The sequence below is a fragment of the Oryzias latipes genome, chromosome 1, assembly GCF_002234675.1.
Source record: "Oryzias latipes chromosome 1, ASM223467v1".
In the NCBI taxonomy this organism is placed as follows: Eukaryota; Metazoa; Chordata; class Actinopteri; order Beloniformes; family Adrianichthyidae; genus Oryzias; species Oryzias latipes.
The window spans coordinates 17,864,084-17,879,748 of record NC_019859.2 but is presented as its reverse complement, the minus strand read 5'-3'; the positions used below and the strand labels follow the sequence as shown (position 1 = coordinate 17,879,748).

At 37.5% G+C, this 15,665-nt stretch overlaps 1 protein-coding gene across 7 annotated transcripts in view; it reads left to right on the top strand.

Annotated features, from left to right (window-relative positions):
• The window catches only part of inpp4b (inositol polyphosphate-4-phosphatase type II B), a 164,570-nt gene that overhangs the window by 126,769 nt on the left and 22,136 nt on the right, over window positions 1–15,665 (top strand). For all 7 annotated transcript variants that reach the window (XM_023957536.1, XM_023957537.1, XM_020703700.2 and 4 more), the window contains 4 exons: window positions 5,731–5,914; window positions 11,350–11,676; window positions 12,503–12,641; window positions 15,267–15,439. In XM_023957536.1, coding sequence (XP_023813304.1) covers window positions 5,731–5,914; window positions 11,350–11,676; window positions 12,503–12,641; window positions 15,267–15,439 — 823 coding nt within the window. The remainder of the gene's footprint in view (window positions 1–5,730; window positions 5,915–11,349; window positions 11,677–12,502; window positions 12,642–15,266; window positions 15,440–15,665) is intronic.

Here is a 15,665-nt window from a genome sequence, read left to right as displayed (position 1 = left end):
TCAAATCTTCCAAACTGTATGAATCTAAAAAATGATATGTGTTTATTGCATGAAATTCAGATAATGCTTCTGCAAAATAGATGTTTACCAATCACAAAAAATTGTAAACATAAATTTACCATAAAAATCAAAAAAAGATTTTTCCTTGTTTAAAACAAAAAGTAATGAAAGTAAAACCAATACACAAAATCTAAAATAACAAAAAAGTAAACAAGAAAGCACAGTGTCCTACTAGAAAACAGTGCAGTGTGTAGATATTAAGTTTCAGACCTTGAAGGCAACTGCTTTGACATACTTGTGTGTTGTCAGCAGAACACAACTGGGGGGTATTCCAGAAAGCAGGTTATGCTAGCTTCCACGGTAAGTTTGAGGCTAAAGAAGTGTACAATCACCGCTTTCGGTTCCAAAAACAGAGGTATGTTTCAGGGTATGCTTAGTTCCCCTGGCAAATCAAGCTGTGAACATAACCTGGTCTGGAGTAGGTTTGGTTGAAGGTTAGTTTGTTTTCAGAGAGGTGAAGCAGCATGACGTGTCCATTTGAAGATGATTTAGTGGATGAAGAAGCTCAGATAATACTTTTTCCACCATGAGAGGGTGATAAGACCACGTTTGGATGTTGGAAAGATAAACCTTTTTACTTTGATCTAACTTAATTATTTGCTTTAGTTAAGATAAATCAATTCTTTTTAGTTAAGTCAGCTTAAATCTCCTCATTTTAATCTCAGACTCCGTCTCACTGAAGTATAGCGCTCCCTTTTTTCTCCACGCATTTCCACGGTGACTCCGGAAATCGGCGATCCATTGAGAATGTCTTTATGTACTTGCTGTGCATTTGCTTTAACCCAGGGTTACTAAGTGGAGCGTAATTACGCCAACTCATATCCGGTCTTTTGGAACCCAGAGTTTTACCAATTTAACAACCCAGAGATACCCAGAGTCAGCAAGTTCAGGGGGATTTCAGCCAGAGTTCAGGGTTAAAGTCAGGCTAGTTCAAACATGCTTTCTGGAATACCCCCCTGATGCAAGTTATCAGCAAAAAGGAGAAGAGATATCTGATAAACAACAGAATGTCTCCCAGTGACTAATTTCTTAAAAAATACAGCAGATGAGAAAAAAAGGATGTATTTGACAGAAAATTAAAATAGCAAATGACGGAAACATCAATACAAACAAAATGCTAAGAAAATACATCCTCTTTGTTAGTGATTTTAAGTCATGTTAAACTTCACTCTGTAAACACAGAATCAAGGCAAGGAAATATGACAAGATTAATGGCAACAAAAAGGTCCTGATGAACTAATGCATGGCAAGGATTAGGCAAAGAAAAGCAAAAATCAAGTTGAGGCAGTCTGAAGAACAGTAGCAGCAAGGTGATTGGTAACTTAAAACGGGTGTGACTAATTTACAACAAGAACTCAACCAGAATTTCCAACTGCAGAAACCAATGCAAACTGTGGTGATACATTGGAAAATTAACATATAATTGGTTATTTTATGTGGGGTTAAAGCAGAAAAAGTTTGTATTAGTACTTGATTTGTAAAACAAAAGTCAAAAAAGTAGGCTTTTCTGTTGGTCCAGCACTCAATGATACAATTTAGGGTTTATTACTTTGTAGAGTTTGGAGGATAAACTTGCAGTCCAGGGATGCTGCAGGTCAAAGTTTCACCAGGATCACTTCAATTTGATCATTTAAAGATAAATCTTTTTGGCTCAAGGCTACAGTAATATTTAAAAAATTAAACCACAACCTTGCCTGGGTCTATCATGCAGAGGGGATCCTGGGAACATGCCCAGAGGCCCTCAAATGCCCACGGCATGCTTGCTGAAACATAATAGAAGATGTACAGAATATTATACATTCATGTGGGCCTGTATTACTATAAGTTTGTGTGGGGAAACTTGACAATATGCACAAAATGTAATTGCATGTGTTTCACTATATTGTGTATTTTAGACAGGCAAAAACATACACAAAATCCATGTTGCATGTTACAGTATCCCATCCTCCTCCAGTGTCACAGTACTAACTTGAAGGTTTCTGCAGTGTCCTGTTTTCCTCCATCCCTCCTGCACTGTTCTTTCTCTTGTCTCCGGTCTATTAAACCTTCTTGCGTGGACAGTACTGTCCATCATCAGCACAAAAACAAACTAATCCGCTGTTAAGTGTTTGCTGCAATTACCACAGCTCCCCGGTTTGCTCATCATGTCATGGAAAATAATGCACACCTTGTCTGCCCGCAGACTGTTTCATTTCTTCCAGCATTGCCAAATTTCTGGCGTTTGTGTTATATATTCTCCATTGCACCGGTTTAACAACAATCCAAAGCTCATGTCAAAGTTCTCATTTTAATACTGTACTGCAGTTTGCACTTGTTTTCAATTACGGTAATCAATCAGTCTCTGTAAAACCAACCACACATCCAAATGAGATAGTATAGCCAAATTATGTGCATCCAGACCAAATTTTAGCTCTTTATTTGTGCTGAATGGTTTTAAAGTGTGGTGTTTTAAACACAAAGTAAATGTGTCGATTATTTTGCCCCAAGTCTTAAATTAATTTCCATGCACTCCTACTTTAATTTTATATCATTGTGTCTTTCACTGTTGTGCATCTTTATTTAAATTATTTCCAAAAACCCAGAAAGAAAGGTTTATAGTCCCAATTTAATCATCTTTTAATCTATTTTAAACACATTCCCAATGGTCTTTTAATTATGATTATGCCGTTTTTAGTCAAAATAAAAATGACTTGTATTCTTTTCTAGAGCAAAGTTTCTGCAGAGCAGCAGTAGTTCATTAGAAATCACCTCTGAGTTGTGGGCTCGGGCCGCCCCCACTTCCTGTCACCTGTTTATACTCTCACCCCCTAGCTTACAGCCCCTCACATCCTGACCTTACAGGTACACCGAAATGCTGAGCAATATCAGAGCTATTCAGCTGTACAGTTCTGAGGCAGATGGCAGCTCATATATATAAATTTATGTATGTTTACATGTATGTCCTCTCTTATTAGAAAAATACCATAAAAAACATGTTAATAACACCAAAAGAACAACACTATTTTTTATCGGACCAGGTCTTCAAATATGTATTCAAGAGGCCCTGAGCTTGAAAAGCCCATTTCTCCCTACAAGTTTAAACGTTTCCTTTTCCCACAGCACTTGATACAGACACTTTGGATTGGAAAGATATCTAAAGCTTTGAATGATAGCCCAGTGCCTTTGGCCCCTCTTGTGGAAATCCTTAGTTTATGCAGTCGTACCTTTGCACGCCATCTCTGTGGACCTGTTTTGACTGACATCAATGCTGATGAGACAATTAATGCTGCTTGCCAAACACCGGTAGAGGAGGTCAATTCTATCCTCCAGCATCAGGTGGCAATTCCCAACATTCATTATAGCTGGCATATGCTCCCTAATGGGTTTGGAGTTGCACTTTCTGTGCTGGAGCAACTGCTTTACTTCAACAGTTTTTTTCTTTGTATCTGTTTACGCACAATGTTAACAAAGGTGGTTCTGTATAAAACTCACCAAAGCGTCTTTGTGGTATGGTCAAAGGATGTACGGCTGAAAAAAAGAATCAACTGGTATTCAACTTCAATTCAATTTTTGCTTTAACTTTTTGTTGGGAAACAAACCATTTAAAGTTAAGGCTAATGAAAATGTTGGCTTGTAGAAATGGTGATGCTCTATAAGTTTCACACAGTTTGCATCGTGCTTCATTTCCCCCCTAGCGATCCCTTTGATTAACATTAAGCTTGTGGGTGGTAGTCCTCCAGAGGGCTCATTAGCTATAATGACAAGGCCAAAACTTAACTATTGGCCAACAGAAGATATAGTTAGTGGATAGCATATAAGGCTAACATCTGAAGCCCTGCAGAATTTCATGCAATCTTATAGATCATGTGTTGCTGTCATACAGTGGGTGACTGAAAGAAACACTTTTTTTTTACTATGCTGCAAAACATGAGTGCAGCCACATTTATTAATATTGCTAGCTTTCTATGTGTGCCATCATTTCTTGTGCCAATTATGCCATAGGATGTGGCTTTGGGGTCTGGCCTAAATTGCAGATCTTCCTCAAAACTAGCTGGAAGCCTTAGAAACAACTGCATCTGTTGGCACTACATCTTATGGCAGGAAGGATACTGAGACTCACTGAGACTGGAATTCCAACTGAAGGGGAAATTTTTGATTGGGGTGATTTGCCCTGAATATAGAAACTGATAAAAGATGGTTTTTGTGTATGGCTAGATAGCTGCCAAGAAATGAGAAAGAGATAAATTATTCACCAAGAGAAAATGAGTTGACATTGGACTGCAGGTTCAATTATAAAAGTTCAGGCCGACCACCCTGAAGGAGTTCATTTTGACATCTTTAAAGTGACAAACCTTTAAAAAAATGACTAAAAAGATTTGCACCACACTATTAAAAAACAACTAAATTAAAATGTCTTCATTATTTGACCTGAAGGCAGTCGGCAGCCTCATTTACATTTCCAGATGAGTAGAGACCAACATTTTTCTGCTCCTAGCAGATAAGAGCACCCTGCTTCTGCTTGATTACTTTTTGTAAATATGATTGTAGTTCAAGAAATCTTGCGCTTTTTTAACATCAGGTTTTGACTTTTGACAAAAATGAACTTTGTTTTTGGCCAAATGAGTCACACCAGTTAAAATAATCAGTCAAAATGTACTTTCAAATTAAATAAATGTAAGTGTTGACTAGCATTTTGTAAAATTATCTGAAAAAATCATCCTGGTGACTGTCAAACAGTTTTTGTTTTTTTTTAAATAACCATCTTTCATATTTATTAGACCAAATTATGTTTTTTTCTTTTTTTCTTTTCTTTTTTTTTTACAAAATATCTCCTTTACAGAGAGATTTAAACAGAAAACTGAAGGCAGATAAGCTTTTTACTCAATGATAACATTTTAAAAAGGGATTTCTTCATAAATTTGTAGCTTTGGACATTTTCTTTACCTTGACCAGGGGAAAGTTAAAGTCATGGTTTAACCACTTTGGTTACGAATAGACACTTAAAGCTCTCTAACAGGTGACATAGCTCTGACAAACTCTTTTTATTTCAGAATGTTTGAAAAAACTCCTTTTAGGTGAACCTGCAATCCAAGTACAAGCAAAATCCTTGTACTTTGGATTACATTTTGAGCACTTTCATCTCTTCTTCTGACATATCTTGTAAGGAAGATACAATTTTTAGAAAGTTGAAACAAGAAAAAAAAAAACATGTCTGGAATAGAGACATATTTATCTCTGAATACAAACAAATAGATGTGGTGCACATGTAAATGTGCTTTTAACAGCTTTATGGAAACAGAAATGCTGAAATGTGGCCTAGAAGTCCTGTGTTTTAGTTTAAGTCAGAGGTTGGAAAAAACATGTAATAAAAGGATTTTCATGTATATTTGTACAAATTATAATAATGGTTCATTTACTTGTTATTTAACCGTATCGAACACATTGGACTTTTTAACAATAAAGCTTCTTACAAAACTGAGATACTTACTCCAGAAGATCAAAGTTGTAACCCTTTTTTAATTCATCTAAAACAAAACTTACAAAAGTTTAATTAGTGGGCCTGATAGCAAATAGTTGGATAATCTGGAAAATGTTCACTTTATTTCAAAATGCCTTGTCTTCTTTTTTGGCATTTCATAGCTTTGCTGCTGTAATTTAGTCTTCATCATCTGAATTTGTCTTGTGTTTCAGCTTCAGCACTGCCTGCCAGTGTATTTACTACTCCCCAGAGCACACAGCCAAAGCTCAGGAGGTGCTCAGCATCACGAGTCTCCTCCAGCCCCTCATCACAAGCTTAGCTGACCAGCTCCTCCAGGCTGCCCAAGAGCACTCCTCCCCTGGACTGAGAGATGCACTCAAAAGCCTTTCTGACAAGGTGAGGCAGAACTTGCAGCTTTCATATTCTGTTGCATCTTCATGATACATACATATGCTCTGCTTTCTTTAAAGCCTTAAACCTTAAACTCGGCAATCATCAAAAAACACATACAGTAAAATCTCTTACAACTCTGGTTTTTATGTGTTACTTTACTAGTACATTTTCCAAGTCCAGATTTATTGTATTAAATAATCTTAATGTATATGAAAAGATACACAGTGGTCTGCAACTTTTAACAGTAAAAGAGCCATCTGGGCTTGTTTCCTACTGATCAAAACCTGGAAGCTGCAAATTTTATTTTACCCTTAAGGGATTTTTGATATTACTTTGCATTCATTTAATTGTTTTTTTAAGATAAACATGAATTCTATTTATTTTTTGACATCATGAAAAGAGTAATATAAAGTAACATTTTTTTTAAATTGTTTTTTAAGTTTCTACAGAAGCTCGTGTGACTTTCCTTTGAAATGAAAGACTCCTTGTGCCAAACAGCTTATGTACCCCCATGACAGAAGTCCACGGCCACCAATAAAAACAGCAAACTAACAAATGTTGATAGCAGAATGGAGGTTTATGAAGTTGAGGCATTTTTATCAGTCTAATTAATGAATTACATCTGGTGCTGTCAGATTGCAATCTGTGGCGGGGTAGATTGTTTTTGCCACAGTGGAATAGAGCCCAATCAGCCTGCTTAATTGGTACATTCGCTCTGTCACCACTTCCTCTCATCCTTGATTAGACACGCACACAATGGCCAAGCAAACCGCTGGCCTGGTCAGCACGAACAGTGCCGCTCTCTGATTAATACCTCCGACTTTGTTTTCGTGTGTGAGGCTTAGGGAGATACAAGAGTGGGAACATGTTTGTGTTTGTCAAAGGCTTGTATTCCAGTGACATCTTCATCTGCCATCCCCAAAGTCTCCGAGCTTCAACAGCGGAATCCTCTTTGTGCACATGTGTTTGCATGGACTTTATTGCACATTTGGGTAAACATTGGATGTCTGGTCTGTTTAAATTCACCACAAACATACAGTAGTTTCTCTGTAAAAGTCTTTCCACATTATCCTACCTTATGGTAGTTTTTGCTTCTGCAAAACATATAAAGCCTCAGCTCTAAAGTTGTTGACAGTTTGGAATTTGACAAGAAAAATGGACAACTGACGTTCATTTGTCTCTTCCAGAGTGTATCGAATTTCCTGTGCAAAATGGAGAACTGTCTGTTGGAGAATGTGCCTTCTAATGGTCATAAATGTGTTCAGTGATGAAAAAAAATGAAGAATGCAGAGAGAATGAAGAAAGGAATGTGAATATAGACTATCATTACCCTGCACAAGCAATTCAAAAAGTTTCTTTTTGTGCGATAATCAAACAAAATGAGCATTACAGACCCAAACCAAACACTGGCTGCAGAGAAGAACTCAAGACTTCATTTGTATTCTTGCAGTTTATGCAACTGATGTCATACTCCTCAATTGTTTTGAATCTCAAGACAATCAAATCAGGGACTGTGTAACGTCATGGTCAGGAAAGGGACACATTTGTGTTGCCCGTTGTGATCTGCAGGATTGTTCTCTGCAAGAGGGAAGACGTCTGGTCTTGCTTAAATATTTGTCTTGTCAACTTGTCGATATTTCAAATGCGTCCCACAGCTCCAGTTGCTTGATCTCAAAACATCATCCTTACTATATTTTGGTCTTATTGATAAACCATCATGTGATGGATAACAGCTTTTCAGGCGGGTGTGGTAAATAAAAATAAAGCAGATTGCCGAGTTGGGGAGCATGCAAGCAAGATGGATGCTTAACAGCACAATCCTTAAATTTAAACGATGTAGTCTTCTTTCCTCTGCGTTCAACATTTTTTTAATTCTTTATTTAAAATTTGGGTTTTCCCTTTCTTGTCCTGTGTCACTGTCAACTACTGTTATTGTGGTGCACAGTCTTTAGGTGGGATGCCCAGGTGAGGTCTTTACAGGACCAACACTGCATCCATGTCCGTACAAGAAATGTCTCTCTTTGCACTAAGAATCAGTCTTAGCCTGCAGTCAGATCAGGTGAGGGTCGTTTAGCGTGTTCCTGGTGTATCCTGCATCATATGGTGGTGTTATGTTTGTTGTATTTTTATCACAGTATTTGCTGCATTTAAATTTTGATGAAGATTATAAATATGCCCACAAACAAACCCACTTTCTTAGACTTTACATTTAACATTTTTATATTCTGCCTTCCTGTAAGCAACAGAATAATATAGTGGTATTTGAATTTAAAATGCTGATTCTGCTGTTTGACTTACTAAATTGTGCATTTTATTATGTCATTCTTGGTGGTAATTTTGTGTGGACTTCAGAAACAAAAGCAAAAATCCACACTTGCATCTCCTTGAACATAAAGCATCCTCCACGTTTAGTTTGGTGAAGTTTCTAATAAACATTTAAGGTTTCATAGCAACTTTTTTTAATCAAGCTGTTCAGAGAATCTAGAAAAGGTACGACTCTTGAAGAGAAAATCAGCTCTTCTTTCTGACTCGTCTTTGATGATAAAACCAGTGTACTGGTGTTTTTGGATGGGCCGCCTTTAACTGGAAACCAAAAAAAGGAAATAAAGTTTGATCGTCTTGTCCGAACTCTGTGGATCACTCTATGTATGTACAATCGCTATAAAAGTGTTTAGTCTGTTCAGTTTTTACTCGTTTCAAAGAGTGAAAAAAGGTTTAACTACCAGATATCTGCTCCCACTGAAGAGGCAACCCATTTTGGATTAATACATTTCTACAGCTGAATTACTTTTTTATATAAAATGAAACTTTTTTTCTTTGCAGTTTGAGCAAACATAGACTTTTTCAGACTTAAACCGCTGCTCAGTGAAGATCACATGATACTTCATTGTGAAAACTGCCTTTTTGATCTTTTTTTTACACATTTCCTCTCTACAGAGTAAGCGCATTTTAAAATCTTTTTGATATGGATGTTAAAGAATTACACAACTTTCTAGTTTTGTGTTTGAGGAGGTTACTTTGTTTGTAGCTCTGTTAATCTTTTTGAACAAGTTTTCTTTTGGATCCTGCAGTCAGGAACTAAATTGTTACCCCTTAGCGTACCATTGTCACCCAAGTTTAAGACTTTTTCTTATTAAGGAAATGTAAAACTGTGACTTGATGCTTCACTGGAGGCATCTCACATAGATAAGGGAGTTTCTACAACATTAATCCAAAAATACAAAACCACAGGAATTTGAGGTCTGGGTGCTCGATACAAAATCAAAATTAGGACAGACAGCTCATACTTTTTCAGATTTTACAAAGTTAATAAAACATGTTTTTGCAAAAAACTTTAAAGTCCCACTCCGATCATCTTCTGATCTTTAGTAGCGTTCAACTTTTATTACCATTATACTGTTTTAGACAGAATCTAAAAACCTGTGTTGTTTTCTGGGACATAGTTTCTGGAGAGCGGCAGGAGTTCATTAGAAGTTGTAGGTGGGACTGTTGGAACAGACAAAGCCCTCCCCCCTTTCCCATCAACTTTTCATTTACAAGCTCTCCCACTAGCTTACAGCCCCTAACACCTCCAACCTATCAGTAAAACAAAAATGGAGATCAATATTGAAACTATCCAGCTCCACAGTTTTAAGCCAGATGCCAACTCGGAAGACAAAAACTAAGATGTACATGGATCTAGTCGTCTACAAGTGGATGCCTCAGAATGGAGCAGAGCAGGGAGCTTGTGGACTGCTTTTATAGGTCCTATTCAGTGGCCTATCCTATTCAGCTCCGTGGCCTTGTGGTAGAGTCTCTGCCGTGTGACTGGAAGGTCTAATCCAGGCTGAGTCATACCAAAGACTCTAAAAATGGGACCCAATGCCTCCCTGCTGACACTCAGCATTAACGGGTTGGATTGGGGGGCTAATCCACCAAATGGGTCCCGAGCGCGGCTGTGTCTGCAGCTCACCGCTCCCGCAGGGGATGGGTAACAAATTTCACACATCTAGGTGTGTGACAGCTAATGGTACTTTAACTTAACTTTAACTATTCCACACCTACAAGCTTTTTCCAATGGCATTTTTTCATCTGCTTCTGAACTTTAATAAATAAATACTCTGAAATGCAATTTTAATCTTAGTTTTCTTTATACATATCCTCCATCATCAGAAAAATGCCACAAGAACATGTTAAAAACACCAAAAACACGATTTGCACTGGAGTGGATCTCTAATAACAACTGGGAAGAGTTTAGTTTCAGTGTTTGGGCTAAGGCATCACTTTTTACGCATTGTTTTAGGAATAAATTCAATTGATTTGAACTGAATATGAGCTTGAATAGAGCTCAAAAACCCTTTTTTAGGTTATGAGAAGTTTTATTTTCCCCCATAAAGACTTAACTCTGAACAAATTTAAAGCAAAATGTCTTTTGCTAAACTACAAATAAGAAAAACAGCCTACTGATTTAGAGATATAATATTTTTTATGTTTTTTTTGTCTTTGTTTTACTTCTGCTTTTGAAATGAATAAATATAAACTTAATCACCCCGTCCATAAAAAAACATGTTATTAATGCTTTGTAAGTATGAGTATAAGCAGCTATTATGGTGTGTTCAATTTTTTTTTATTTGATGTCAGAATGATACTTTATTTTTGGTTTAGATAAAAGAGAAAAACAATAAAGAGTTATCTTTAAATAAAAGAACTGATGATTTTTCTTCCCAGAATAGTGGTAATTGGGCAAACAATACTTTATTAAGACAAAAACAAAAGTATAATAAAGCTTTGCTTCACTTTAATAATAGTCTTCTTTCATGACAAATCAACGAACTCCATGATTTTGTTGTAATTTAGAGATGAAGAAGAAGGAAAAGCAGTTTTGTGTGCCTCCAGACCTTGCAGTGTGTTTTTATGAAGTGATTTTTTTTTTTTTTTTTGTTCGTTTGTTTTGGTTGGCTGAGTTTTCTGTGGTGATACGATTGCTCATTGCAGTGGTAACTCAATTACTTTTGGGAGTCCTTTTGTTACACAGTCGCAGCGGCGAGAATCCTGCTTGTTGGTCCCAGGATCGTCATCAACTTACAGAAGCTGGTACATTTGAGATCAAAGGGGGTGGGCCCCTCAGAGAGACGGGCTGGAGGAGGAGTAATTGAATTGTTTGTTGTTCCTTGCTGTTATTCTCCTCACCGGCGGGGCTGCAGTAATGGAGAGCGGCTTCTTTACGGTGAAGGAGAGAGTTCATTTTCCTTGTTTCTTTTTGCTTCCTCTGCAAATAGTCCCTTGTATTTTCCTGGGGTCGCTCTGCCTCACTTGTGTGACAGCCCATCTCCATCTCACCACACTTACTGTTTCTCTTTTTCTTCTCCTGCACTTCAATTTGTATTCATTTTGTTATCCAGCCGTGGCGCTCACTGTTCCTCTCTTTTTCAGTTACGACCCTCCTTGTTTTGTTACAGACGGAACAATTTGTTCACACACTTAAGGATGAATTGGTCAAGAGTGCTCTGCTGGCGCTGCACGCGGCCCGGCCAGGATACGTTTCCAAGTCCCAGAAGCAAACTGCGGTGCAAGGCCATCATCAAGGCCACATCAGCACAGACAGTGAGCAGAATCAGATCCCAGTCCAGGGACTGTCGGGCCAGAGTCCAGCCACACCCGAACCCACAGTGATGTGCAACAATGTGGAAGGATGTCCAAGCCCGACCGGGGATGAAGCTGAGCTTGTCAAAGTGAAAAACCATGACAGCATACCACACCATAAAGAGTACGATGAAGAGGAATGGGTAAATTTGGGCACTTTTCTCCTTTTGTTAAGCATCAGGGTATATTTTCTTTGATATAAATACAAGAAAAAAAAATATTTTTTTTTAATCTTAAGATTACAGTTACAGTCCATTTACAACTAAAAATAAAAAAAAGTCTCTTTAGCTGAAATTATTTAGCATTTCAAAAAACAATAATTGCCAAACTCTTTTTAAAAACACAACTGAAGCAAGTGATTAATAATCAGACTACAAAGCAGAAAAAAACGACAAATTTGATAACTTATTTCAGCTTTTTTTTACTTTAAAATCAAACCATCATGGTTAGTTCATAGAAAAAGCTCTTTTTAAAAACTGCAATCATATTTAATCTGTTAATCTAATAAAAGCTGACAGAGTGGAAGATCAGTCACCAAAGCCTTTTTTTTAACATTATTAGAAATTTTCAACATTCCATTGAACATTCCATTGAACATAAATCACTGATGTATTTAAAAACTCTACATTTTCGTAATTCATATTACCGTACTAGAGCCCAAACATACAAATAAGCAATACGTGATTAACAAAAGTACATTAAAACTTCTACCAGTGATTAGTTTTCATCCCGCTGTCCATGATTAATTGTAAGGGCAGCATTGTGGTGCATCATGATTTCTTCACAGCCTTGTGAAAACCTTTGGTAATTTTTTTTTTTTTTTTTACCATAAATGCTGTTTTATTTTACTGGTAACATGCGTTTTGCTCTGGTTGTTTTGTTTTTTTCATCTTCTCCAGAGAGTTAAAAACCAAAATCTAATCAGCTTTAAACTGATTTCATTACTGGTTGTCTCTTTGCCCTTCTCAGGACAGAGTTTGGGCTAATGTGGCCAAATGTCTCAACTGTGTGATTGCAATGGTGGACAAACTCCAGGAGGAAGACGACAGCAAACAGGAGTCAGCCCCTGAACAGCAGCTGGCTGACGTCATCACCTCACACACACCTGGTAAATTACACAGTAACTTGATAGATTTTATGTAAAAGTTTTTAAGGCATTTCTTGTATGATTTGTGATAAAATGTGTTAAATGTACTTAACCGAGGAAATATGTTGTTTCTATTGCATCTAAATAGGAGTGTCCAGCTAAAGATGGCTTATCAGGATTATTCTAAACATAGGTATTAGTATACTGCAGTGGCTGACACCCACCATCGCAGCTAAAAAATGTAACTGTGCAAAGCAAAAACAGAAACAGCAAATAAAAAGAATTGCTGCAGATAAAAGAAAAACTGCAGGCAAATGAAATAAACACTGCTGCAAATAAAAGAATTGCTGCTGCTGCAAAAAATAGGAATGATGTTGCAAATGAAATAAATGCTAGAAAGAAACGCCACTACATATTACAAAAAAAACTGCTGCAAATAAAAAAGCAGAGCGGCAGTAGTTCATTAGAAATTCCCCTCTGAGTTGTGGGCTGAACTGTTGGTAGGGAGCAATCCCGACCCCCTTTCCCCTCCTGAAAGTGCAGCTAAAAGCTTGAAGCCTGTGACCTGACCAGGATATTTACCATGTCACAAATAGTCTCTTTTTCAAACAGCATTTTTCCATCTGTTCCTGACTCACAATGATTTGAATAAAGTTTTAAGCTAATTTTTTTTTATATATGTCCTCCATCATCAGTAAAAATGCCAGAAAAACATGTTAAAAACACAATTTTTATCAGAGTAAATCTTTAAAATGAGGATTGGACATGGCCTAAAGGCCATTTACCAACAATTTCTTCCAATTTTAAATTATAAGTCTTTTACATGAATTATTTTGGTTAAAAAAAAATTCCTCATCTAAAGTTTTAACTTTTTTTCTTTATTTTTGGTCAAATGAAAGTCGATTCGTATCAGGATAAAATAACCTGTCAGTTTTCCAACAATACTCTTTTGCTTTAAAAAAAAAGAAAAATGCTGCCATCAGTTCAGTCTGAGAAATTATTTTCAGCCAAAATAAAATGACTCAGAGTGGCTTGTGTTTTTCAAAGACTCATCTGCCTGCTTTGGAAATAGTGACACATTACTTTGTTCCAGCTTTCAGACCCCCTGATGTTCAAACATTAGCAAATGTGACACTGAAATTGTTGCCAGAAAAATGGATGAAAGCTGGGTTTGAAATGCAGAACCGTTTACTGGGCACCAGAAGCTGCCCAGCCTTCCCTCATGTCTAATGAAAATCCTGCCTGAAGCTTGTAACGCAGACAAGTGGCCGCATTGCTGGAGCTGCCAACTGGCACACAGAGAAGCCCCATTAGTCTGACCAGGCGACAAGGAGGAACTCAGGCAGTTTTTTTGCACTTGTGAATGTTTTAAGGTGCATTTTTATCTTTTGGTATCTTTAAGTCTCTGGCATTTTTCGGATGAAGTGAGCCACCATTTGAGAACATGGCCATCCGCAAGTGCAAAAAAGGTTCAGCCCCCAGAGCGGTTTTATTAGGATGCCCAATAGCCTCAGAGCTAGAAATCACCTACTTGTTAAAATTGTGACACTCAAAACAAACGGAAAAAAAAATAGAGGGATTTTGTGTTTCCTCCTTTTCCTCCTCTGTTTGTACAAAATAAGTATTTCCATCATGTTGTAAGACATGATTCCTTTGACCAGACAAAGTGACTGCCCGATGTTTTCTCTGTCAATTCTGCTGTCCAAATATCTTTTTTTATTTGTACCAAGATCTTTTCAGATTTTCAAAACAAAAGTTCAGGTTCACATGAAAAAGAACTCTATCCTACGCTGCCCCCTATTGGTCATTGAAGAGACTTTTCATTCATTTCTGTTATCAGAAACGGAATTATCTTTACTCTTTACTGTTGGAAGTTAGGTCTAATAGATGAGCAACATCTATTAGACCTAATAGATGTCACCCATCTATTAGATCTAATAGATGTCACCCATCTATTAGGTGACATGGTTGACATCTATTAGATGCCACCCATGGCAACTGTTGGTTGTCATGGGTGACAGAAACAGGAATGATTAAGCTCAACCTAAGTAACTCTTCCTGTTGTGATGTGACTGTGTTCAAGGGATGCACACAAGTTTAGCAAGATTATTTTTTGACCACAGTTAGGTATCTGCAGTAGTTAGCAATAACTTTGTACGGTGACCTTGGGTGTTTTGAAAGGCGCTTTTGAATAAAATGTATTATTATTATTATTATTAACTATAGTAATGAGTGTACGTTATTGAGTTTAAACCCAGAACTGTTATGTTCTTGAGCAATTAAAACCTTTAAAATTATCTGATATATTTCTAATGAACACTTTTTTTAATTCAGACAAAGGTTCTGTGTTCATGTTGTTTGTGAAAATTAATAAAAGTTTGTTTTTTCAGCTAAATAAAACAAGTATGTGCAAGAAGAGCCCTTACCTCCTCCTCATATGCTAATTTAACAAAACAGTATTTTTCTGTTTTCTCAAATCTGCGTCAGAGTGTGATTTTCTTTTTAACAGTGAACATCACATCACAGATGCAGGCGGGGCCGTCTTAATCTGAGCCACTTTTATTTAGCTCTTTATTTTTGGAATTCCTAATTTGTTGTGACACCTGGCCTTTGCCAACAAGTGTCCGCCTCCGTGTGTCTGATCAGGTGACTGGAAGGAGCAGTTGTATCCAGTGGTGACCAGGTTGAAGGAGTGTGTAAAAGAGGTGGTGGAGAAGGCAAGGAAAGCTATGACCTTCGTGCTCCTGCAGGAGGCAGTGTGCAGCTTACCGCAAGGCTTCGCCCTCCAGCAGAGAAGAGATATAGTCTTCAGTCAGGCGGTAGGTGGCGGTACTGAAACAACAAACAAAGCTACGTTCACACTGCAGGCTGAAACGACCCAATTCCGAATTTTTGCCCCTAAGTGGCCCAATTCCGATCTTTCATGACAGTCTGAATGACACAGATCCGATCTTTTCAATTGCGACCCAGGCCCGTGGGTTGCCGTCCTGATCCGAATTGTAGCCGTTCTTTCTATTGCGACCGCCGTCTGACCGGCTAGGCGAC